The sequence below is a fragment of the Podarcis vaucheri genome (assembly GCF_965113315.1).
Source record: "Podarcis vaucheri genome assembly, chromosome: 8".
Lineage (NCBI taxonomy): Eukaryota > Metazoa > Chordata > Lepidosauria > Squamata > Lacertidae > Podarcis > Podarcis vaucheri.
In genome coordinates, this window is record NC_138766.1 from 6,444,637 (window position 1) to 6,471,012 (window position 26,376).

The window sequence follows — 26,376 nt, forward strand, 5'->3', positions numbered from 1 at the left end:
TATCTCATCTTGATTTACTGGTGTTTTTTTTAATAATCCCATGTTGCAGCTCTTTACCACGAGCCATCTATTGTTCCACATCCCAGTGTTACATAATCTGAAATTCATTGCAACAGTATTTCTTGGCCCCAGAAAATCCTTTGAATTTCAGTAAAAACATTAGACTCCCTTCTAAGCAATGGTGAACACAGAAAGAGGCAAGGACACCACAGGGAAGGAAAGAAGCAGCCACTCATCCAAGAACCAGTTTTCCTGGAGCAGGTGGAGGGCAACTTTTATTCACAACCCATTTTCACTCATGGAAAACAAAATGAACAACAAATTGCATACAAAGCAGAGGAAGGAAGAAACGTAGAAGCTAGCAAATATCCTTGGAAGGCTCATGCTTTATACGGATGTGTGCACAAAATCCCACTCAATTCCAGACAGAAGTGGATGAGAATGAATTATTCTGCAGACCCTGAAGACGTGCTGCCAATCAGAGCATGATAGACTGGATGGCCAATGGTCTGATTCAGTATAAAGCAGTTTCAAATGCCCAGTGTGTTTGTGTAGGGGCAGACCTTGTTCATGTGAGAGACACCCCTAACAATGGAGCTGGAAAATGGGAAGCTGATAACATTTCAACGACCCCCCCCCCAAAAAAAATTCTACCAGAAAAGGAAAATAAAAAGGACATGACAGTTCACAGCAGTTTCACCAGGGAATGCAATGTGAATCTTGGCATGTGAATGTGAAGATGGAAGTTTTTCCTTCTGGAAGTACATATGGCACCTAAGAGTGTGCAGACGATGAATGAAAACAGGGATGGTGCATAACTGACATAAAGGGGGAAAAGATTCCAAAAAGGAGCTGAGTTAATGGAATATAATAAAATAAATGTAACTTGAATAGAAAGACAAATGGAGGCTAAGGAATTTACTTGGAAGTAAAACTGTGTCAAATAGTGTGTATTGGCACGGGATTATTAAAAACATTTACTTGAAAACATAAAAGGTAATAAACAGTCTGATTCTCCAGTTCAAAACTCAGTCACAAGGTGTCACTGTTGTTTAAGGAGTTTTTTTAGGAAGACTGAAAATTCAGAGCTCCTCCCTCAAAGGTGCTGAATATCCTGTCAAATACACAGCAGAGACATCAAACATTAGCTGGAATACCAGAGTCAACTGATCTCTTAGCCATTGGTTTGGAGGAACGTCTTGGACTCTGCTCATCACTTCCTCAAAAAAGGCAAGACATTGCTGGGATTTGTATCTGAATTTGTCATGCTTGCATGGAAGACAAATTCTGGAAAGAGATGTCTACTGCAGCTGGTTCTTCTCCACACAGCCTGGGAAATGGGGAGCGGCCAGCTCCATTATTCTGTGCCGGAGGAATCCCAGCACGGCACCTTCGTGGGTCGCATCGCCCAGGATCTGGGACTGGATGTGGAAGAGCTGGTGGCTCGGCTGTTCCGAATGGTGTCCAAAGGACAGGAGGAGTATTTTGAGGTAAATGTACAGAATGGGATTTTATTTGTGAATTCCCGGATAGACAGGGAGGAGTTGTGTGACAGGAGCGCTGTGTGTGTTATCCACCTGGAGGCCCTTGTAGATAAACCCCTGAAGGTTTTCCACGTGGAAGTGGAGATCACCGACATAAATGACAATGCCCCCATTTTCCCTGTAACAGAAAAGCAATTTACTATTGCAGAGTCTAGCTCTCGTGATTCACGTTTTCCTCTAGAGGGAGCCTCTGATGCAGACATCGGTGCAAACTCGCTCCTTAGCTACAGACTTAGCACAAATCCACATTTCAGTCTAGAGACAATAGAAAATCATGAACGTGGGGCATCTTTATTTCTTGTTTTAAACAAACCTCTTGATAGAGAAGAATGTGCAGCTCACCATCTTTTACTCACAGCAGTTGATGGAGGCCAGCCCCAGCTCACTGGCACCGTCCAGCTGATAATCAAAGTGCTAGACGCAAATGACAATCCTCCTGTATTTAACCAGTCAGTTTATAAAGTCCATTTATTAGAAAACTCAGAGAATGGGCTATTAGTCATTAAGCTAAATGCTACCGATTTAGATGAGGGAACAAATAAGGAGATCACATATACATCAAGCACTTTTTCTCCTGCAAATGGAAAAGAAAAGTTCGTACTTGATCAAGAGACTGGTGAGATTCACGTGAAAGGAAATCTGGATTTTGAAGAAAAGAATTTTTATGAAATACAAGTTGAGGCTAAAGACACGGGGAATCCCCCATTATCAGGGCATTGCAAAGTTTTGATTGAGGTTCTAGATGTAAATGATAATGCACCTGAAATTTCAGTGATGTCTCTGCTGGTACCCGTTCCAGAGGACTCCCCTCTGGGGATGGTGGTGGCCCTGATAAGCATATCAGACAGGGATATTGATGCCAATGGACAAGTGAGCACTTCCTTATGGCCACATGGAACCCCCTTCAAGCTACTTTCCACCTTCAAGAATTACCATTCACTGTTGCTAGCTCAGCCCCTGGATAGGGAACAAGAGGCTGAGTATAGGCTGGTAGTGACTGCCCAGGATCAAGGGACTCCATCACTCTCAGCCAGCAGCACTTTGGTGGTGCCAATCAGTGATGTGAATGACAATGCACCTGCTTTTGCGCAGCCCTCCTACACGGTCTTTGTGAAGGAGAACAACCCACCAGGTGCTCACATCTTCACAGTGTCTGCCTCAGACCCAGATGTGGCTGAGAACAGCCTGATCAGCTACTGGCTGGACGAGAAGCTCTGGCCCCTGTCGAGCTACATCTCGGTGCACTCAGAGAGTGGGAAGCTCTATGCTCTTCAGCCCTTGGACTATGAGGAGGTGAAGCTGCTGGAGTTCCAAGTGAGGGCCAAGGATGCTGGGCTGCCCTCCCTGTGTGGCAATGTGACGGTGCAAGTCTTTGTGGTGGATGAGAATGATAACACGCCTGTAGTGTATGGGACAGAAGTGATTCCCATCTCTTTGACTGTTCCTGTGACTGCTGGACAGGTGGTGGGCAAGATCCATGCCATGGATGCTGACTCAGGCTACAATGCATGGCTGCGCTATGAGATGCATGAGGCAATCAGCAGCCCTTGGCGTGTGGGATTATACAGCGGGGAGATCAGCGCCACACGTTCCCTGGATGACGCAGAGGGCAGCTACAGCCAAAGGCTTCTCGTTCTAGTGAAGGACCATGGCAAGCCAGCTTTGTCATCCACAGCTACTTTGAGTGTGTCCATGGTGATGAATTCCCAGGCTGTCCATGGCGATGCTCACCTTTCAAGGAAGGGAGGCAGTCCAAAGCCACTGATGGAAAATGCCAATGTTTACTTGATCATTGCTATCTGCTCGGTGTCCAGTTTGTTCCTGCTGGCGATCATAGTATACATGGCGCTGCGATGCCGTTGCCAGGCCAAGGAGGCCGTGGTGTACGGTCCTGGGACAGCCACACTAGTCTGCGCCAGCGAAGTTGGCAGCTGGTCATATTCAAACCGTCACAGCCATCTTCTGGCGGGCATGGGTGGGGAGGCTGGTGCCAAGAGTGACCTCATGGTCTTCAGCCCCAGCATTCCGGCCTGTGTGGAAAATGGGCAGGTGGGAGTTGTGAAGGAACCAGTTCCAAATTCATCTGAGCAGGTGAGTTATAAGAATTGATACTATTATCAATGAAAAAACTACTATGAAAAACCTATTCTGTTTTGGCATGTGTGACATGGTAGGGTATTTGATTTTTTAAAAATTAAAAGCATTACTTTGATTCACACTTATGATTTTTGGTAGACTTTAATGAGAATGTTGCAGGGGTAAAGGTAGTGTTATTCTTATTTTATAGGCAAATGCCATTGGCCTCATTCCACTTATACCTGTGAAGGTGATATTTTGGATGTAAAAACAGCCAGTGTTTTTGCTGTTGTTGGAAGCAAGAATATGTGCCAGCATACCCCTGAAACATGCTTCTCTTTCTGTTCACAGTATTTGGACAACCAGTGCTTGACTGTGTTTAATATTGGTTATTTGGCTTTTGAATTAAAATAAGGAACAGTGTCGCAAATTAGTTGTGGCCAAGTATCAAGCATTATCAGTGCATCCTAACGAAACCTCAAACCATTCCTCAAACCTACACAGGAATGAAGGACAAGTTTAGATGATCCACCTTCAGAAAGAGGAGGCTCTGAATGGTTTCTATTTCATTTTGGTTGATTTCCCTTGTGACATGGCAAGTGGTTCTGTCAAATCCCTGGTCAGTTTGTGCCATATCCCACTACCTAAAGTCCATTTAGGTCCTTCATTTTTCTGGAAGTCATTTTGGACCTTACTCTGTGGTAGATATAGTAACAAAGAAATTATTTTCCCATCACCATGCACATCTGTGTCCAGCACATCTGTTTATGTGGTGAGAGAGCTGCTTCATGTGGGTTTTCAGACAGATCTTATGACGCCTCAGCAACCTCTGGCGATATTTTTGCTAAGCACCTCAAGGATAAAATTGCTCATGTTTCTACTGATATGGCTGTGGTGCTGAGTTTAGTAAATTACCCGTTGTTCTATGGTCTTGCCGATATTGTGTGGATGTCTTCCATTTATTATAGTCTAAGGATGCTGAAAGGTTGCTTGGAGTTTTAGTTTAGCCATTTAGTGTATATTTATATTGACCACCCATTAGCACAGTTTTTGGGGTGGCTCACAAAGGTAAAGTGATAAAATGCACACGAACATGCATGCAGCAGCAACAAAAATAGTGTGACTTGACAATTTTTGCTCTTTCTCACTTATAATATCTTCCCATCAAGATATGATGGGTATACTCCAGGAAATCGTGAACGTGTCACTGAAAGAGGTAGCCTGGGAGTAGCCACTGGGTACATCCTTTGGGTTTCTACACAATGTGCTTCAGATGTTGGTGAGGTAGAAAAAAGCCCTCTCTTGAAAATCTTAAAATGTATGCAGGCTCATATGGAAGAATATAATGTTTCAGACAATCAGGTCCACCTCCAAAATCTGAGCATTCAGATTCAGGACTGAATCCTAGAGTGTAACTAAACTACAAAGCTGAGTCTTCAAGCAAAGTACAACCACAACCAAGGCAGGTTGAACCCCATTTCTCCAGCTTGCCTTTCTATTGGCCAGGAGCTTGTCTGGCTGAATTACAGTTTGTGCACCATCTTCCAGTCCATTACTAAAATCAGACACTAATTCCGAAGGCAGTTTCCTTGGATTTAAATGGAAAAAAGAAATAGAGTTGGGTGGCATCAGCATATTGGTGATAATGAACCCCCAAACTCCTGGACACCTGACCCAGCAGTTTCATGAAATGTGAGAAACAATGTGGAATTTTGACAGATACACTATAGGCCATTGGCCAAAGCCTTAAACAGGAGTGCTCCAGTACCACGTTCTGAAACTTTCCCTCTAAGAAGAAACAGAACTACTGTAAAACAATGCCTTCCAGTCTTATCACAGCCAGGCAGTCCTGAAGGATACCATGGTCAATAGTGCCTAAGCTGCAAAGGGATCCAGCAGAACCAACAGGCTGGATTTTCTCATTTGATTGCAGAAATAATTTTGAATATAGTTTTTCAAACACACACAGAACTGGACCATTTAAGGAAACACCAGAGACTACATGCCCAATTCACTTACCCTGGGAATAAGGCCAATCAAACTACACAGGGATTACTTCTGGGAACCATGTAAAGGACTGCACTATTAGAGGCCCATAATCTTTCTCTAGTTTATACTCCTGTCTATATCTTTTTGTGAATATACCCTCGCTGAATAAAATCTTCCAGTTTCCTTAAGCCACCTTTAACCAACTTCTTTGCCACTGATAATAAAGTAAATGTAAAAGTATCTATGAATTTATATTTGGTGTATGTGAAGTAAAAAAGGAATCACTTTGGAATATACCTAATTAAAATACAGTCACAACCACATTTAAAAGAAAAAGCTCAATATAAATGCATGATAGAGATCAGGAAGAAAGTATACAGTAACTTACAATAACTTACAAATATATGACAACCTACAATTTAATAAACAGCACCTACCACTGGGTGTTGTTGTTGTTGTTGTTGTTATATCCCCCCTTTTCCCCTGACAGGGACTCAGGGTGACTGACAAGAGTGTTAGAAGGCAAATCCATTTACAGTTGTGTCTTCTTCATTTTCTATTACAACAGCACACCAAAACTAAAAGAGCCTCATAAAATAAAAAGAGGATGTCTATAGCTCTTGGCTAAAATTTTATCTCGCATTAAAACTGCTCTTCTCAGCTAAATTAACATTCCTTGCAGTGTAATCCTAAACATGTTTGTTCGATAGCAATAACAGAAAGTTCCACCATGTTGGATGGGGCGTACTCCCAGGAAATGTGCATAGGACTATATCCTTAATTGATTCATCTTCCAATGAAAACATCTGTGCCCATTCTCACCAGTTAAATCAGTGAGATCAGGGCTGGATGTCTGAACCTCTGAGGTGGCAGATAAGAGGGGTGTGCATGGCCCCCATGATACACAAAGTATGTATCTTGGCATTGTTGAAAATTCTGATCTGTTTTTGAGTCGTGCTCTGTTCTCTCTGATTCAATCTGTAATTTGGGTTGGAGCCGCTCTGTATAAAACAAGCCTCTCTGTTCCGCCTTCACTATAACAGAAAATCTAAAAATGGCTACAACTTTCCTTTTTTGGGCCAAGGTGGATGAAATTTACAGGCGCAGGAAACCCCCTCCCGCCCCTGGATCAAGCCTGCCAAATTGCAGAATAGTTCCAGGGGCTGTTTGTGGTGGAAGTAAAAGGGATTCAGTTTCCTCCATAATCCCATTGACGTGTGTGCGCGCGCAGGTGTTTGCCTCTTGCTCTTTCTTACCTTAAAATAATTAAGAGGTGACTGACTGCTGTGCATTTTTGCATGCGTTTTTTAAAAACCTTGCAGCTTTACACATGCTTTTCCAATGCTTGTTTGTGTTCTCTGACAGGCCTTATAATGTGAGGCTGTCTCCAACAGTGCCTGCAATGTTCTGAAGAACTCTGGAGATTTATTTGCTAAAACCAAGCAACATGGAATTTCCTCCCCCCAACGCAACTTTTCTTAAAATCCCCTATTGCTGTACTGTAACAAAAGAAAAAGGAAATTCCTGAGCTCTTTATTGATCTGTAGGCAACAATTTCAGACCCTCCAAGTGTTCCTATGTTGTAGGGACAGACTGGGATTTACAGCAGTCATCCCGGTTTCTGATTTGACCTGGGAATTGATCCTGGAATGTCCTGCTTCTCCTTAGGATGCCCTTATTTTCATTGGAGAAATGTTGGTGGGTATAAAATTCTCTGGGACAAGTGGCATATAAATATTTTAAAGTAGCAATAAATAAAAAAATAAGAGAGGTCAGCAGCAAGGCAGTCACATGTATGTGCTGCAGTAGTGGCTTGGGAGTAAAAGCAGATATGGCTACTTTCTAATGAAACATGGTATATATTACCATTTTAAATATTTTTATATTAAAAAACAGGCAATTATTTTATTGTTTATTTTAATTCAAAACACAACCGAGGTCTAGAGCCTCTATCAACTATCAGCCATCTTATCAATAATGCAAACATCAACTGGGGTAGTTCTTCTTGCCCTGCTGCTTGGGGACGGTACAATTATTAACGAATTACTTCCCTAGTACTGTTGTATTCTTTTTACCACTGTAGTGCATAAGTGCAGGAGGATGCAAAGAATGGCTCAATAATATCCTTAAAAACTATTGTCCTATTGAATCTAGGATAGTGGGATTTGTATTTCTTTTTTATGAATATTTTTTTAAAGGGAAGGAACACTAATTTTCCAGTCAGTCAATGTGGTGTAGTGGTTAGAAAGTTAAGGGCACTGGGAATTGTAGCTTGGGGGGGGGGGTGGAAACTGCAGTTTTTAGAATTCTTTGGGGAAAGTCACATGCTTTAAATGTATGTTGTGTACGTAGCCTTTGTCTAGCAATTTCTGTATTAGCGTTTTGGCTCTCAGTGACCTTACCTGGCAAGATGGAATAGGCTGGGTTGCAAATTATGGGCTGTGTCCCTAGTTTGAGGTTCTAAAATAATTTTGAGTTGGACCCAGTAGGGTTTTTCCAATGTTCTCTGGCTAATTTTTTCATGTGTCAGCTCTCTGCCTGTCACACACTGTGCCTTTCTTGTGTAGAGTGATTGGGGAAAGAGAGAAGGCCGCTGAACATGGTGGTCCCAGAAATAATGCCTATTTGATCTCTTGTGAAGGAATCCAGTTGACTCAGTATCTCAGACCTCTACAGTGTAAACTTCTCAACAGTTTGGTATGCCTTGTGATAGCAGCATAAAAGTCTTCTAGTGTAAGTAGTTGAAAAGGTAACCTGTGGAAGCCACAATACTCTGACTGAGCTCTATTTTGGATAATTGAAATCAACATGTACTCTACCTAATTGTTTGATTCTACAATGATTATTCGAAAGTATTACAACTATATACCAAAAAACACACAAGCTAACTTTGCAAGGAAAAACATCAGAAAATAATAGCAACGAAGTACACATATATTTCAGAAGGTAATTATGAAATTAATATAAGAATTGAGGAAAATTTAAAATAAAATACCTGTGAGGCATTTATACCAATTGTCACAAGATGTCGCTACCCACTGAAAATCAAAATACTCTTTTCAGGCAGAGATCAAAGCCCCTCCCAGCAATTCAGAAAGAACAAGAGACTGCAAGAAGCTCAGGGTGATGGCATGGAGACTGCAGCATAACAATTGCCTATTTCCCACCATTTTATGCTGACGCTGGAGAGTGGATTAATTTTTTTCCAAAGCAGGGATAAAACCTACTGTTAACAATGTCTTTGGACCAATGCCCCCTGGTGAAGAGCTGGCTGCTGCAGCTGATTCTAATCCACAGAGTCTGGGAAATGGGAAGTGGCCAGCTCCATTACTCTGTCCTGGAAGAATCCCAGCATGGCACCTTCGTGGGCCGCATTGCCCAGGATCTGGGGCTGCAGGTGGAGGAGCTTATGCCCCGGATGTTCCGGATGATATCCCAAGGCCATGAGGACTACTTAGAGGTAAATGTCCAAAATGGAATTTTATTTGTTAATTCCCGGATAGATCGAGAGGAGATGTGCGCCAAGATCCTTGTATGCATGATTCACCTGGAGGTGATCCTGGATAAACCATTGAGAGTCTTTCATGTAGAAGTAGAGATCAAGGATATCAATGACAATGCTCCTATATTCCCAGCTGCTGGGCAAAACCTGAATATTTCTGAATCTAGACTTCCAGGTTCATCCTTCCCACTAGAGGGAGCTTCTGATGACGATATTGGTTCAAACTCTCATCTCAGCTACAAACTCAGTCCCAATGAGTATTTCACCTTGGATGTTCAAAACAATGAGAAGCATGGTGAGTCTTTAGTTCTTGTGTTAAAGAAACCTCTTGATCGAGAATTAACTCACGTATACAATTTATTGCTTACCGCCACTGATGGAGGGAAACCAGAGCAAACTGGCACAGCTCAGTTGCTAATCAGTGTGCTGGATACGAATGATAATGCACCAGTTTTTAATCAGTCTGTGTATCAAGTTAAAGTTTTTGAAAATGCTAAAATAGGAACATTAATAATCTGTCTCAATGCAACAGATTTCGATGAAGGAATTAACAAAGACATTATATATTCAATTCGAAGTGTTAACCCACAGAATTTAGGTGCACTGTTTAGTTTAGATTCAAGCAATGGACAAATCATATTAAATGGAGAACTTGATTTTGAAAGTATTAAGTTAGGTGAAATTAGGGTAGAAGCAACAGACAAAGGCTTCCCACCAATGAAAGGACATTGCAAAGTCCTGATTGAGGTATTGGATGTGAATGACAATGCTCCTGAGATATCAGTCTCATCACTGTCAGTGCCAGTGCCAGAGGACTCCCCACTAGGGACAGTGGTGGCCCTGCTCAGCATTTCTGACAGAGATGTTGGTGCCAATGGGCAAGTAAGCTGCTCCTTGTGGCCACCTGGGCTCCCCTTCAAGCTGATGTCCAACTTCAAGAATTATTATTCACTGGTGATAGCTCAGCCTCTGGATCGGGAGAAAGTAGCTGAATATAGACTGTTGGTGATGGCACAAGATCAAGGGGAGCCATTGCTGTCAACCAGCAGCAGTCTGGTTGTGCCCATCAGTGATGTAAATGACAATGCACCTACATTTGCACAACCCTCCTACATGGTCTTTGTGAAGGAGAACAACCCACCGGGTGCTCACATCTTCACTGTGTCTGCCTCAGACCTAGATGTGGCTGAGAATGCTCTGGTTAGCTACTCAATGGATGACAAGCTTTGGCCCCTGACAAGCTACATCTCGGTGCACTCGGAGAGTGGGAAGGTCTATGCCTTGCAACCCTTGGACTATGAGGAGCTGAAGCTGCTGGAGTTCCAAGTGAGGGCCAAGGATGCTGGGCTGCCCTCCTTATGTGGCAATGTGACTATTCAGGTCTTTGTGGTGGATGAGAATGACAACGCACCAGCTGTGTCTGAGCCAGAGGAGGCTCCCATCTTGCTGGCAGCCCCACTAGAAGCTGGACATGTAGTGGGAAAGATCCGTGCCTTGGATGCTGACTCAGGCTACAATGCATGGCTGCGCTATGAATTGCATGATGCGAAAAGTGGTCCTTGGCGCGTTGGGTTATACAGTGGTGAGATCAGTACAACCCAAGCCCTGGATGAGACAGAAGGTGGCAGCAGCCAGAATCTGCTGATAGTAGTGAAGGATCATGGCAAACCAGTGTTGTCAACCACAGTCACATTCAGTGTATCACTGATATCAAGTGCTCAGGCTGTTCACACTGATACCCGGCTTCCCATGTTGGGAGTGAACTCAGGATCCTTGGCGGACAATTCCAATATCTACCTGATCATTGCCATCTGCTCAGTTTCCACATTGTTTCTGCTGGCAATCATTGTGTATATGGCTCTGCGATGCCAGTGTCAACCCAAGGAGCCCGTGATGTACGGCCCTGGCACAGCCACACTGGTTTGTGCCAGCGAAGTGGGCAGCTGGTCCTATTCAAATCGCCACAGCCATATCCTGGCAGCTCCAGCTGGGGAGGCTGGTGCCAAGAATGACCTCATGGTTTTTACCCCCAACATACCTATCTTTTCAGAGAATGGGGAACTGCAGAATGGAAAGGATCTGGTCCCAAATATATCTGGGCAGGTGAGATGTAAAGAGAGTTTGCTTTCTTTAATTTTTCTGATGTGTTATCATGTGGAGTCACTAGCAACATAAAAAGTGAATTTTCCCATTGAAATTTTCTTAGAGAATGAGATTCCTGATGTCACACAAAGCGTGTCTTTTGGAGGTTATTATGATTATTTTTCGGTCATGACTGGACCTAATAGTCAGGGATCCCTTTACCTTTACCTTTATGATTAATTTTAAACAATTTTGCATTTACTTTGTACAACTCTGTTTTAAAGTTTTTTTTCAATACTTGTTTATGGTGTCACTTAGATAATGTGGGACTTTTTTTGTTTTGCTGAAATGGGAAATTATATGGAGGCTTAATTTTTAAATTTATTAATTCATCTCTTGATTCATTTCCCCCCCCCCCATAACTGATAGATGGCTGAGCTCATTCTTCTGTCATTAACTGCAACCACCTAATAAGGCACCTAAGAATGTTTTTTATCCATTTCTGTGCATTTTTGTTCTATTGATTCCAAGGCAAATGCTGCTCAAAGATTTGTAGACTTCAAAGCTTTACTTCAGATATCACCACTCTGTTTTAATGTCCTCCTTTAATGTCCTTTGTAGCTGTCATAGCCAAGGGAGAACTGCTGTTTGCTGAATGAATGACTTATTGTGAATGAACACACATCCACTGACAAGCTTAAGTCTATATTAATTCATAATTTAGTGTCAATCTAAGACATGATTTGTTATATTTCGGGTGTATTTTAAGAAAGGATTAAAATAAGGCAAGATATGGGGAATGGAGAAGAAGGTGCTTAACTCTTTCCCCCTCCAGTCGCTTTTTCTGTTCCCCACTGTTGCTTTCTCTCTTGCAGAATTCCAAATGTACATTTGCAATGGCAAATGCTTTTGGGACTCCATTCAGAGGGGAACATTTGGCAGGGAAAGCAACTTGGAGTGGAGAAGTGATAGGTGTGGTTAAGCATGCCTTCCCCACTCTGTTTCTTTGCTCAGAATTACCCCCTTAGAAATAACATCCATTAATAGGGTTAAAATACAGGCACACCTCCTTTTATTGTGTTTCACAGATGTTGCTCCTTATGAGGATATGGGTGCAGCTGCAGGCAGCCTGGCTGCTTCCAGGGGAAGGAAGCCCCCCCCCCCAGCCACTGCCCCTCTTCTGGACTTGGGAGTAGAGCTGTCTAGGGCTGGAGCTGGGTTTTCCCCCTCTTGCCCCTGCAGTTAGGGAGGCCTGACTTAATAGATGACAATATAGTGTAAACATAACTTCAATGTGCACTGGGAAACAAACAAAAAAAAGTGTGTCTTGCTTTATTGTGATATTTGCTTTGTTGTGGTGCTCTGGAACCAAACCTACAATATCTTTGAGCTATGCCTGTACATTTGTTTGTTTTGTATCACAAAAAATATTTTACTTTTTTTTTTAAATGAAACATGTAGTTAGAATCTTAGAATGAATTTGTATAGACAACTCTGAAACAATATTCTTTCTTTATTTGGTGATCACTCGTAGCTGAGTAAGATTGTTTTACCACCACTGGAGAAGTTAGAAAGACTTGTCTTTTGGTTCCCATTCAGTTTTTGTGTGTGTGACCAACATTATATACCATCCCTAAGGTACTCAACTGACACTTCTCAGCTGCTAGTAAATTACTAGCTTTCATCCATCTGGCCAGTTTCTGTTGGCTCACCAGCAATGGCTTTTCCTTGACAGAGATAGCCTTGACACAGAAAACCATGCTCTGACAACCATCTGCTTGGATTATTGTAATACTTGGTGTGGTGTTACTCTTGAAGATGGAAACTTCAGCTAGTATGGAATGCAGTTGCCAGGTTGTTAAGTGGGTCAGTCAGCTGTTCCTGAAGGCTGCCAATGGACAACCTGTCTGAAATAAAAGTGTTAGTTGTGATTTATGAAGCCCTAAATTACTGGCAGCCTAAGTACTTGAAAGAATGTCTCTTCCTATATTGCCTTGCCTGGATACTAAGTTTTCTGGAGAGGCCCTTTTCAGTGTCCTGTTGCCAGAAGTTGAATACCATGTGGCAATACCAGAGAAAGCCTATTCAACAGTAGCATCACATCCACTCTAAGGAATGGCAGCTTCTGACTCAGTTTTCGCTTTGATGTCAACTTGAAGCATGGTTCTTTACTCAAGCATTTGAGATTCATTAAGTTGTTCAGTTGAGATTTCAGGAGATTCCATTACAGTGGTGCCTCGCAAGACAAAAAGAATCCGTTCTGTGATTCTCTTCGTCTAGCGGTTTTTTCGTCTTGCGAAGCAAGCCCATTGACGGATTAGAGGATTAGCGCTATTAGCGGCTTTTAGCGGCTTAGAAAAAGGGGGGGGGAACCAGCAGGAACTCGCAAGACATTTTCGTCTTGCGAAGCAAGCCCATAGGAAATTCGTTTTGCGAAGCACCTCCAAAACGGAAAACTCTTTTGTCTAGCGAGTTTTCCGTCTTGTGAGGCATTCGTCTTGTGGGGCACCACTGTATGTGATTTTACAATTGATAGTATTTATTGATTTTAACTGCTCTCTAAAGATTATTACAGATTTGCTATTTTAAATATAGTTTTACTGCATCCCACCCTGCAAACCATTGTGATGAAGAGTAGGCTATGGTATTAAAATAAATTAATTGAGCTTTATTTCCATAGCACAAATTGGGATGCAGCAGCCTCTTAGGCATTTGTGAGCCTCTCTGAAGAAATACCAGCAGTTGTTAAACTACAACAAAAAGCGGGGGGAAATGCTTGATAAAAGGTAAAAAGGGGATATGTCCCAAAGCAAAGACACACAGATGGAGGGAGCTGTTTGAGTTATGATTTGCTAAGTGAATATTACAAATAATATTACAATTACAATTATTACAAATAATACACTTTGGGGACTGAAGGAGGGGGTCTTCTGTAGGGCCTCTCTAAAGGTGTTGGAAGGGTGACTCTAATGTGCTTGTAGAATTCTTTGCTTCAGTTGCTAAAATACCTTGGTTGGCCTTGGGTTTTAGCTCTCTTTATTAAGATGTGAGGTGTCATTTGTTGGTCCACCTTAGGCAGCCAAACGATTTGGGCCAGCCCTGGGTGAAATAATGTTGCCAAACTGTGGGTTGGGCCAATATGAACTGTCAGTTGTTGATCATAATGATACAGCCAGGAAACAGGGAATCGGTTGAAAGCGGCTGATATCTAATTCGATATTGAGTGAACCACTAGTACACAGTTTGTGGTACTAATTTTGAAGTACAAGGACTTTCTGAAAAATTATCTGTATGATATAACTGTCTGCTCCTTAAAGGCTATCCTGTTTCACTGAAGGGAGAAGCACAAAAATTCCTGTAGACATGTGCTAGTGAACCTATGGAAGAAGGGTGTTGTTTGTTGCTCTTAATGATAAATAAGTTGGCATCTTCGGTGGGCATGTTGAGAGAAATTATATATAACCTGACAAAATGTGTTACCTCTTAACTGCTAAGACTTATAAGACTTATTAGATCAAACCAAGTCAAGCGTATAAAACTGCTCCATCGCTTGGGTGTATTTCTGTCCTTTTTGTTTTTCCCTTTGATTATCACTAGATTTCAATAGCTGAACTAGACTGGATCAAGAGCATATTTATAATTTGGGTAGGCTCAGTTGCAAATTGTTCATACTTTTCTGCTAGGTTCCTGTGTACAATTTTTGCAGCTTGATTTTGCCTTCACAAATCATCCAGATTTGCCAGGGCATTGTATCTTATCTGTAATCTATGTTTAGAAAATCTATGGTTTCTGACATTCCCACCTTTCTGTCATTTCTTCCCTAATAATATACTTTAAAATATATTGATAATACATTTTAAAATATTCTGATAATATACTTTAAAATATTTATGTATGCATTGGATAAGAAACTATTTTCATTTCAGCTTCCAATCAGTGGCCTCCTATCAGTGACTAGATACTTGAGCACCTGATTCCTTTTTAAAGGCTTTCTGGGTATTTTCATAAGACCTTTGATTTCCAGCTAGTATTCCACTGGAATTACTGCAGATGGGGGGGGGGACTATTACTATTACTCTTGTTAGAAAAAAGAACATAGATTAGATGCTTTGAAGGATCTCTTGCAAAAGTCTTCTCCGTTGATTTTGTTATATATGCTATCTTAGCCAAAGAAGGTGGATGGAGTGGTACTGAGTGGCCATTAGCATTCTCAACAGCTGATCTAGTTTATTATGGTCAACATCACATCATTTGATTATACCCATACTATAGAGTGTGTTTGGACAGTCATATGTTGATGGTGTTTGTCCAGTTCTGTCTTTGTTTTTTTGCTATACTTTGTGAGCAAAATATGCATAATCTGACTATTGTGCTCAATTCCTAAAAGTTGGCTCCAGTAAGGAAGGTGTTTTCAGTGCCTTTCACAGGGTTGGTTCATATATAATGCCAACCCATATTTTATTTTATTTTATTTTTTGCAAATTATAAGTTAAACTCCAAATTACTAGTTTTGTTTGAGGTGTAAAAAACAAACTGATCTTCCCTGACAATCCCTGAATGCTGTTGGAAACTTTATACTGTAAGGATGGAATAATGCCCCAAATCATACTTTTTTAAACCATATGTAATAAGAAACTAATTTGCACAAACTTTAGAAACTAGTTCAGAAACTTCAGCTAGTCGATAATTCCGTTATATGGCTGTTAAGCAGGGCCAGTTATTGGCAGCACCCGACCCTAGTGATAGAACTTCTTTACTGGCTGCCAGTATAAAGGTAAAGGTACCCCTGCCCGTACGGGCCAGTCGTGTCCGACTCTAGGGTTGTGCGCCCATCTCACTTAAGAGGCCGGGGGCCAGCGCTGTCCGGAGACACTTCCGGGTCACATGGCCAGCGTGACGAAGCTGCTCTGGCGAGCCAGCACCAGCGCAGCACACGGAAACACCGTTTACCTTCCCGCTATGAAGCGGTACCTATTTATCTACTTGCACTTAAGGGTGCTTTCGAACTGCTAGGTGGGCAGGAGCTGGGACCGAAAGACGGGAGCTCACCCCGCCGTGGGGATTCGAACCACCGACCATACGATCGGCAAGTCCTAGGCACTGAGGTTTTACCCACAGTGCCACCCGCATCCCGGCTGCCAGTATATTTCTGGGCATAATTCAAAATGATAGTTGTGCCCATTAAAGCCCTGATTGGCATGGAGTCAGGTTGTCTGAAGGACTACCTTCTCCTATATGAAGCTTTCCAGGTTTAAATATTTTGAGAAGAGGCCCTTCTCTACATTCTACCAACATCTGAGGTATGTTTGGCATTGGAAATGAGAAAGGGCACCTCCATGCCAATGCCTGGTCTTCAGAAGTGAGGTCTGTTTAGCTACCTCTCTGTTGACCTGTCAGCAAGCAGAGACCTTGTTTGGCTGCTCAGGCAATTTGTTTTTCTGCTAATGCTGTTTATAATTTAGTCTACTGTTTCTGTCTGCTCTTGGTTTTATTTGCTTATTTTTATATTTCTTTATAGCGTGTCTATGTTTGTACATGCACAGATGGAAAATGAGAAGGGTGGTGTTTGTTTGTAATATAAGCAACCACCTGCAGTTAAGGAAAGGGAATTCAGGATGCAAGGAAGCATCACATAAGAAGTATATGGTATGAATTTAATTGCATTTGTGCTGTCAAATGTATTGTTACATAACTCACATCAAACTTCACCCCTTGATTAGCAGAGCATTGATTTCATGATCGATTGAGGAACTGCAGAGATAATTGCAATAAAGTAAATGCAGCAAAAAATAAATAAAAACGAATTGTGTTGTAATTGCCATTGAGTAGCTCTAAAGGATGAATAGTTCCATTGTGATGTCTACACATTGGATCTGTACATGGCTTATCTGATCTTCTGGGTAATAGGATGCATCACAAACGACATCCCTCTGAATTCACCCCACCCTTATAGGTTTATATGATCATCTAGAGATGCATCCAAAATTGTCTGCCTCAGAATCCATCTCCCCACCCCTCAAAACAAAGTTTTGAGGTTCCAATTTGTCATGACATTGGAGTGGCATTCGTAATCTACTATTCTTTCAAACTGGATGTCTACAATTTGTAAAGACTGTTGCAAATGCTTAGTTTGCTCTTGCTGCAGGTCTTGTTGTATTTTGCTGTTGTTTTCCACTATGCAAATAATGTGTGCAGGTGATTGAAATTACTATCTGTTTTATTATGTAATTATGTACATGATTGCATCAACCCTCATTTTAGTCAATGCAAAGCGTAAGTGCTTATTAACCAGCCCTGAAATTTCATGCAGTGTCCTCTGCCTACCTTTAGAACAGACTCATAGATGGTCCACTGATACAAATGACAATTTTTAACTGGGTGTATAGGCAGGACTGCCAAAATCACTTAGGACCTGCACCTACTTACTGATTTATACTTTAAAATTATTGCAGCATCTTAAAAACTAACACATTTATTGTAGCATAAACCTTAATGGGCTATAGTCCATTTCATCAGGTGCTTCATCAAAAGCTTTTGCCGTAATAAATATGTTAATCTTTAAGGTGTCGTAAGAATATGTATTTGTTTTGCTGCTGCAGATTAACAAGTAAGCCCCTCTATAAGGACTCCTCTGGTGCAACAGGAGGCAGTAGTGACAGATAGCCATTAAAATAACATCCCAGCCAACTATTTTTTTTAAAAGCAATTTTATTGAGTTTTACAATTTTATATTCAATCAGTCAACACAATGTAACATTTGTCATAAAAAAGAAATGAAATCCCCCCTCCCCGTGACTTCCTCCAACTTCCCTTTCTGGTTCTTTAAATATTTACTATTTCTGCTTAATTGTTATCTTATTTTTATATTCTTATACTTTAATCCTCTTAACTTCTTATTGTTTTTGTACTGAATTTTCTTTCATGATTATATCCTACAATCGATTTCATTCCATCTTATCCTTTCTTAACCTTTGATCTTATTTGCTTACTTGTAAGTGTTTAATCAAACCCTGCTAGTGAATCCATTTCTTTATGATATTTCTGTAAATACAACATAAAAGCTTCCCAATCTGTTTTAAAGTCTTCGTTATCATTGTTTCCGATTCTTCCCATAAGTTTCGCCAAGCTTAATCCACAAGCTTGACTTGCCATTCTTCTTTCGTTCGAGTCTAGTTGTCCTTCCATTTCTGGGCTAGGAGAATCTGAACCGCCATTGTAGCATATATAAACAACTTTTTCCGTTCTTTTGGTAATTCATGTCCTAACAAAAATGCTTCTTTTTTTAAACAAAAGTTATTTTGAACATCTTCTTCAATTCATTATAAAACATTTCCCAATAACTTTTTATAACTTTACAATTCCACCACTTATGGTAAAACATTCCTTCTTTATATTTATGCTTCCAGCACTTCTTAGAGCTTGTTCTATAATTTTTTCCAAGTTTAGCAGGAGTTAAATACAATCAATACATCATTTTCATGTACCGGTAGTTCTCTTTCAGAGTTGTACATGCAATAAATTTTAAATCAACTTTCCGTAATTTTCCTCAGTCTTTCATTTGTAAGTTGTATCCTAGATTTTGTGCCCATTTAATCATTACACATTTGATTTCTTCCTCTTTGGTTTCCCATTCTAACAATAAATTATACATCTTCTTCAGTAACTTAGTATTATCCTCTACAATTTCTCTTTGAAATCTGGATAAAGTACAACTAAATCCTTTCTTTTTATCTTCTTTAAAAACCTCATTTACTTGAAAATATTGTAACCAATCATTAACATGTTCTCGGATCTCTTCAAATTCTTTCAATTTTAGTTTCTCTTCTGTTTCTATTACATCCCAGTCAACTATTGATGCTCTGTACCTTGATACTGTACATGCTTGCTTAGAATAAATTCCTCCAGGTTCAATGGATCTTGCTCCCAAACAAGTCAGTTCTCATTTGCAGCCTTTTGTACTATTGTATGGTTAGCATACAGCAGTGGCGTAGCGTGGGTTGTCAGCACCCGGGGCAAGGCAAGTAATTTGCGCCCCCTAACCCATGGATTTTAGCAGGGACAGAGAGCTGTGAGTGCGAGCGCCCCCCCAGATGTTGCGCCCGGTGCGGCCGGCCCCCCTGCACCCCCCACGCTACGCCACTGGCATACAGTATGACAGAACAGGGAAAGTTTTAATTCACCTTGGATAGCTGAATGCTTTGGGCTAGCCCTGCTCCTTGGGCATTTAATTCTTGGAACTGGTTAGCAAAAGTTGGGCACATAATTTACCAAATGTACTGTAGACATCATGAAACTAGTTTGCCTTAGCTGTACCAGCCGGATAGCTTTGTAAGGACTTTGATATGTGGCTAGAACACCAGAGTGCAATATGTAGACCACAGCATAGTGATTTTTAATGGGGTTGGATAATGAGGCAATATTGACAGCCACAGAATCAGATTGTCATAATGAATTTGTTAGCCTCCAAGGTACTACAATCCTCTGTTGTCACAAGGGGTCTGCTTTCACAGCTCACCCATCACAGAAGGCCTGTTCCTGGGCCCAGGAAAAACCCTGACATCTCTGCTAAGTCTTTAATTATAATAATTTATTGTTGTTATCCTCAATTGGAATCAATTATATTGCATATAAAATTTCCAGATCCTTTAATTCTGAAGGCTGCATGAGTCAGAGAGAAAGAATGCTAATAAGCATATTCAAACAGCCCAAGGAAAACAATAGGTATTATATTGACAATTTTATTTACAAAGTAAGCAGCATGATGTATAGAGTATCCAACCTAAAGTTTGAAAATGCTGGTGATATTTAGATAGCCTAAGATAGCTGGAGGCTTCCTCACAAATGGTAGCCCTTCTCCACTTCTGGGAATATACAAATGTCCTCACCCTTCCTACAAAAAGGCCAAGTTACCCCCCTCCTCCCTATGAGTGGTCTGATATTTCCTCCTCTTCCCTTTCCATGACAGCAAATAGGATTTTGAAATAGTTTACCACCACTCCTCTCCTTAAACATTTATATACCAGTAATAAATCCAGACCCAGGAACTCAGAGAGATATATTGCTGCTTTCCACAGAAGGGGTGGGGGCAAGATTGTGTCTCCTGCTTTAGTTTGCTGCCTTGCAAATGTGAGACAATAGTAACACAAAGGAAGAGAAGAGCAACAGGCAGACCAAAAATTCATGCATCTGATTGGCTCAGATTGAAATGTATGCATGCAACTGATGGGGTTGGGAAGGTCATTTATAATCCTACCCAAACCCTGAGAGAATCTTGACTGGCCAGTAGTTTAATCCACTGGGGAAAGTGATAAAAAAAGGAGGTTCAGAGGGATCTGCTGCCTTCCATAAGGCACTTCTAGTGGAATGTATTACAGTGGTACCTCAGGTTACAGATGCTTCAGGTTACAGACGCTTCAGGTTACAGACTCCGCTAACCCATAAATAGTACCTTGGGTTAAGAACTTCGCTTCAGGATGAGAACAGAAATCGCGTGGCAGCGGCGTGGCAGCAGCAGGAGGCCCCATTAGCTAAAGTGGTGCTTCAGGTTAAGAACAGTTTCAGGTTAAGAATAGACCTCCAGAATTTAAAATTTATTTGCAGAAATATTGTAAAATTTATGAATGTTAAGGACATTGAAATGAATCGCAGGCGTTTTAGCAACAAAGTAAAATGTAAGATTGGATTAACAACAGATAAATTAATAGGATATGAATTTGCTGAATTAACTTTTAAAAAGGGATACAAGAACGGGAGACGTGAGGAAGTCCGGAAAATAAGCTAATTGACGATGAGAAATTAAGAAAGAGGGAATTTTTGTTTTTTGTTATTATATGTGTTTTTATCTTTTTTTCTTTTTCTTTTGATGTGTTTAATGTTTGTATTTTTGTATTGTATTGTTTTTTCTTTTGTGACTTTGTATCTTCTTTGTCTTTTATTGTGAAAATTTAATAAAATATTTATATATATAAAAAAAGAATAGACCTCCAGAACGAATTAAGTATGTAACCAGAGGTACCATTGTATAGTATTTACAAACCCTTTTAAGTCCCAGCAGATGGATGGAACCATTAGGATGGTTGTGCCTGACTGTGCTGCCCAGAGATGATTAGCCAGCACAGCAGATGGGCAAAAACAAGTCCAGAGGGGTCTCTAAGTGTATTTAATAGGAATGTAAGGAACAGAGGAGGAAATGGGCTATAGCTTTGGTGGGTTTAGAGATTTAGGGTAGGCGGTGCCCCAGTTGTGCTATGCAGCGGCGTAGCGTGGGTTGTCAGCACCCGGGGCAAGGCAAGTAATTTGCGCCCCCTAACCCCTAACCTGCCGCCGCTGCCAGCGTCTTCTTGCTGCTGCCTGGTCTGGTCTGGTGTGGTTCTCTCCCGTGCTCAGCGCTGCGCTGGGCGGCCGCTGCACTGTCCCTCCCCCAGATAGTCCCTCGCTCTCTCTCCGCACTGCACGCCTGGCACCCACCCCCTCCACAGTGGGCGGCGACCTGGCGGCTCGGATTGGATTCGCACAGCCAGCACTGCAGTGAGAGAGAGTGAGTGAGCCAGGTAGGGGCAGAGAGCTGAGAGTGCGAGCGCACCCGCCAGATGTTGCGCCCGGTGCGGCCAGCCCCCCCTGCACCCCCACGCTATGCCACTGGTGCTATGTGAGGTGCCTCCATTGCTCCCAGTGGTTCTTTGTAGCAAAGAAATAGCTATAATTACTGTTCATTACCCACAGCTGTGGTAATGTGCAGGGACGCGGACTTATAAAAAATATTGGGGGGGCCCGGGAAAGCTCGTGAAATGCAAATAAGCTCATGAATATGCAAATAAGCTCATGAATATGCAAATAAAGTGGCGCCGCCCCCTCGTGAGCGAATAGGGGAGAGCGTGCTGCTGCCTATTTATCAGCTCCGGAACAGCTGATATGCGGGAAACCTGGGGCTAGAGGCAGGAGCCCCCGCCCCCGGGGATTCCCTAATCTCGCGGGGGACGGCCGGGGCTCTCCGGCTAGGGCGCGCGGCTGGCTGGCTGGCGAGGGAGCAGGTGGGGAGGAGGCAGGGGACGGCGGCGGCGCCCGAGATTATTGGGGGGGCTGAGCCCCCCCAAAAATTTTTTTGAGGGGGCTCAAGCCCCCTCAAGCCCCATGGAGTCGGCGCCTATGGTAATGTGTAGTATGGACACAAGCTGCTGTTTGAGAGTGTACAAAGATATCCTAAGAGCTGCTTCAGCCACAAAACACATGATGTTAAGATGAAAACTCTATTAGCTGGGTTTCCTCCTCTAGCCCTCTGGTCCCAGTAGTTCACAGACCAGTTTTCTGTTAACTTCTAGCCATTGCCAGAAGTAAATTTTAAAACACGTTTATTGATTGGGCATCATACCAGCCTTGCAAAGAGCCCTCTGTAAAATATGTGAAAAACAGCTGTGTGAGGTGCCCCACTCAAGATGGAGTCAGTCTCTTAAGAGGGTGGTTGCAAACCAGATCCAGGTACTCTTGGAGGAGCCATATTTCCCAGATCCCTTTCAGTTGGGATTCAGACCTGGGTTTCATAGGGGAACTTGGTTGCCTTGTACAATGACGTGTGTCATAAAAGAGACAGGGGGAGTGTGACTCTGTTGATATTCCTTGATCTTTTAGAGGTTTTCAATATTATTGACCATGGCATCATTCTGACGCGGGTGGTGCTGTGGTCTAAACCACAGAGCCTAGGGCTTGCCAATCAGAAGGTTGGCGGTTCAAATCCCCGTGATGGGGTGAGCTCCCGTTGTTCAGTCCCTGCCAACCTAGCAGTTCAAAAGGACATCAAAATGCAAGTAGATAAGTAGGTACTGCTCAGGTAGGAAGGTAAACAGCGTTTCCGTGCGCTGCTCTGGTTTGCCAGAAGCGGCTTAGTCATGCTGGCCACATCACCCAGAAGCTGTACGCTGGCTCCCTCGGCCAGTAAAGAGAGGTGAGCACCGCAACCCCAGAGTCGTCTGTGACTGGACTTAATGGTCAGGGGTCCCTTGACCTTTACTTATCATTCTGAGGCGACTGCCTGAGCTGGATATTTGGGGCATTGCATTCCAATGATTCCGCTCCTACTTGAATGATAGACTGCAGAAGGAGTGGCAGAGCATATGCTCATCCTGCCCAGGGTGGGTGTGCTCCCGAGGGGGGAGGGGCATGGAGGGTGTCCTCCCAGGTGTGGGATAGCTGCTTGCGTGCACTGAGTGGTTCATGTCCTGCAGCCAGGGGAGGAGTGAGCCACCCTGTGGGGCGGAGCGAGCTGCTGATGGTGGACATTTGGCGCACTGCCCACCCGCGACTCCCAAGCCTCCCCCAACTGTCAAAACAAAGGGGGAAGACACACAGCTTGCCTCAGTGGCATGGAGTGCCTTTTAGCAATTTAGGCCAGTGGCTCAAATACAACCCCATCTGAACAGGGGTAATATAGCTGCAGTAATCTGTTCTCCGGTAATTACAAGATTGAACTATTGCAATGTGCTCTACATGGAGCTGCCTTTGAAAATGGTTTGGGAGCTTCTATTAGGAAAGAATGTGGCTGCCCGACTATTGACAGCTTCAAGGCGAAGAGATACTATAACACCAAGTCTGTTACAACTAGATTTGTTCTAGATTCAGAGCTCAATTAAAATGCTGGTTTGACCTATAAAGCTCTTTAGGTCTCAGAGTCTAAGTAGCTTCTGGAAGCCACCTACACTCTTAAATCTTCTTCTGAGATGGGATACTGTCCTTCGTGAGGTCCGCCTGGTCCTTTGTTAACATCTTTTCAGGTAAAAACTTACCTTTTCCTTGAAGTTTACTGCATGTAATGCTCTGAAAGAAAATATTATGAAAATGGTATACAGGTGGTACATGACCCCGGTCAAGCTGGCTAAGATATACCATTTGTCCGACAATAAATGCTGGAAATGTAAGGAAGCTGAGGGGACATTCTTTCACCTTTGGTGGACTTGTCCAAGATTGAAGGCCTTCTGGGAAATGATTTATAACGAGTTAAAAAAGGTGTTCAGGTACACCTTCCCCAAGAAACCGGAGGCCTTCCTTCTGGGCATTGTCGGCCAGAAGGTGTTAAAAAAGGATAGAACCTTTTTTATGTATGCTACAACAGCAGCAAGAATCCTTATCGCTAAGCATTGGAAGACCCAAGATTTGCCCACACTGGAGGACTGGCAGACGCAATTGATGAACTACATGGAACTAGCCGAGATGACTGCAAGGATCCGAGACTTGGGAGAAGAGGCAATGGAGGAGGACTGGAAAAAATTTAAAGACTATTTGCAAAAGTATTATAAGTTATATGAATCTTAAGATGCCGTATGACTTGGAATGTTAGCCCCAGCAACGAAAATTTAATTATTTATGAAATTGGATAACATTTATGAAAGAATCAAAGTTTAAATGGGTAAAAATGACAACAGGTTATATTTTTAGAGTAAATGGAAAATAAGAGATTTAAACTTAAACTGCAATTGAAAATACAAAGAAACATACGAAATAAGGGTATAATTTGCTGATAACTTTATTGTTAAGAATGCACTATGTGGGAGATGTGGGGAAGTCCAATGGAAATTTGAAACAAGTTGTTGAAATGGTTGTGATTTTCTGTTTTTTTTTTTCTCTTTCTTTCTATTCTTTATGTTACTTCTCTCTTCTGTTCTTTCTGTAATTTGGAAAAAATGCAATAAAAATCATTATAAAAAAAAAACGTACCTTTTCCTTCAGTATTTGATGGGCTGAAATGTCATTTTGCTGCCAATGCTTCATTTTGCTGTTGAGGTATGTGTGTGTCTTTGTATCTATGAAGGAATTGCAGTTGGTTTGTATGAATCATGCTCCTTCTAGGGTAGTTTGTCCACCTTTGGTCCCCACTCTGCACTCAGCTATCACCTATGGCTCCTAGAATAATAATAATAATAATAATAATAATAATAATAATAATAACAATAATAATAATAATTTATTATTTATACCCCGCCCATCTGGCTGGGCTTCCCCAGCCACTCTGGGCGGCTTCCAAAAGAATATTAAAATACTATAATACATCAAACATTAAAAGCTTCCCTAAACAGGGCTGCCTTCAGATGTCTTTTAAAAGCCTGGTAGTTGTTGTTCTCTTTGACATCTGGTGGGAGGGTGTTCCACAGGGAAGGCGCCACTACCGAGAAGGCCCTCTGCCTGGTTCCCTGTAACTTGGCTTCTCGCAGTGAGGGAACTGCCAGAAGGTCCTCGGCGCTGGACCTCAGCGTCCGGGCAGAATGATGGAGGTGGAGACGCTCCTTCAGATATACTGGACCAAGGCCGTTTAGGGCTTTAAAGGTCAGCACCAACACTTTGAATTGTGCTCGGAAACGTACTGGGAGCCAATGTAGGTCTTTCAAGACCGGTGTTATATGGTCTCTGCGGCCGCTCCCAGTCACCAGTCTGGCTGCTGCATTCTGGATTAGTTGTAGTTTCCGGGTCACCTTCAAAGGTAGCCCCACATAGAGCGCATTGCAGTAATCCAAGTGGGAGATAACCAGAGCATGCACCAGTCTGGCGAGGCAGTCCGCAGGCAGATAGGGTCTCAGCCTACGTACCAGATGGAGCTGGTAAACAGCTGCCCTGGATAGAAGCTGTCAGCATGCAACAGTGGGCACACCCCAGGAAATGCTTTCGACCAGCCAGCTAAACCAGGTGAGGGTAGCCAGTGGGTCTCAAACTCTCAGTGAGTTAGGGACTTCACCTGCATGTGAAGACAGGCTCTGGCAGATTGAGCAGACAAGACCAATACTGGCTCCAATGGTCAATAAGGCGGTTTCTGCACATGCTGCAGAAGGAAGTGAGGGGCCGATCTAGGAGAAGGGAAACTCTGGTCCTAAATCTCTGATGCTTTGCGTGATATCTTTGGGAGAAGAAAAGACTAAGGAATAAACCCATAGTGGAGTCCCTAAGATGGCTGGATGGCGCCTTGTACGCCTCCTTCTGGTAACTCCTGCAGCCAAGGTGGTGCCAAATGTACTGCTGTGCTTTCCTTTGTACCACAACTGTGAGGCCGAGAGGGGGGTCTTGTCATCTGGGTAGACCTTCATACACATTGCCCAGGTTTGCGTCCCAGGGAGGTCACTTTATGCTGTTAACACAACAGTTTGACTGGAGCCACATTCCATTATCTCTTGAGACAGAAGAATGTCAACCAACAAATCCTTCCTC

The 26,376-nt window shown here is 42.5% G+C and overlaps 1 protein-coding gene and 1 pseudogene across 4 annotated transcripts in view; both read left to right on the forward strand.

The window, feature by feature from the left end:
• Window positions 1-26,376, forward strand: part of LOC309538584 (protocadherin alpha-C2-like) — a 181,611-nt gene that overhangs the window by 55,553 nt on the left and 99,682 nt on the right. Inside the window, exon 1 of one of the 3 annotated variants that reach the window (XM_082234257.1) lies at window positions 9,076-11,214. The exons of the other annotated variants lie outside the window; for them this stretch is intronic. Coding sequence (XP_082090383.1) covers window positions 9,124-11,214 — 2,091 coding nt within the window. The 5' untranslated portion in view covers window positions 9,076-9,123. Of the gene's footprint in view, window positions 1-9,075; window positions 11,215-26,376 lie in introns of those variants that run through there. 3 annotated transcript variants of the gene reach the window in all.
• On the forward strand, window positions 833-3,653 carry LOC309538616 (protocadherin alpha-3 pseudogene; annotated as a pseudogene). The gene has a single exon. The product of its transcript is annotated as a protocadherin alpha-3 pseudogene (transcript).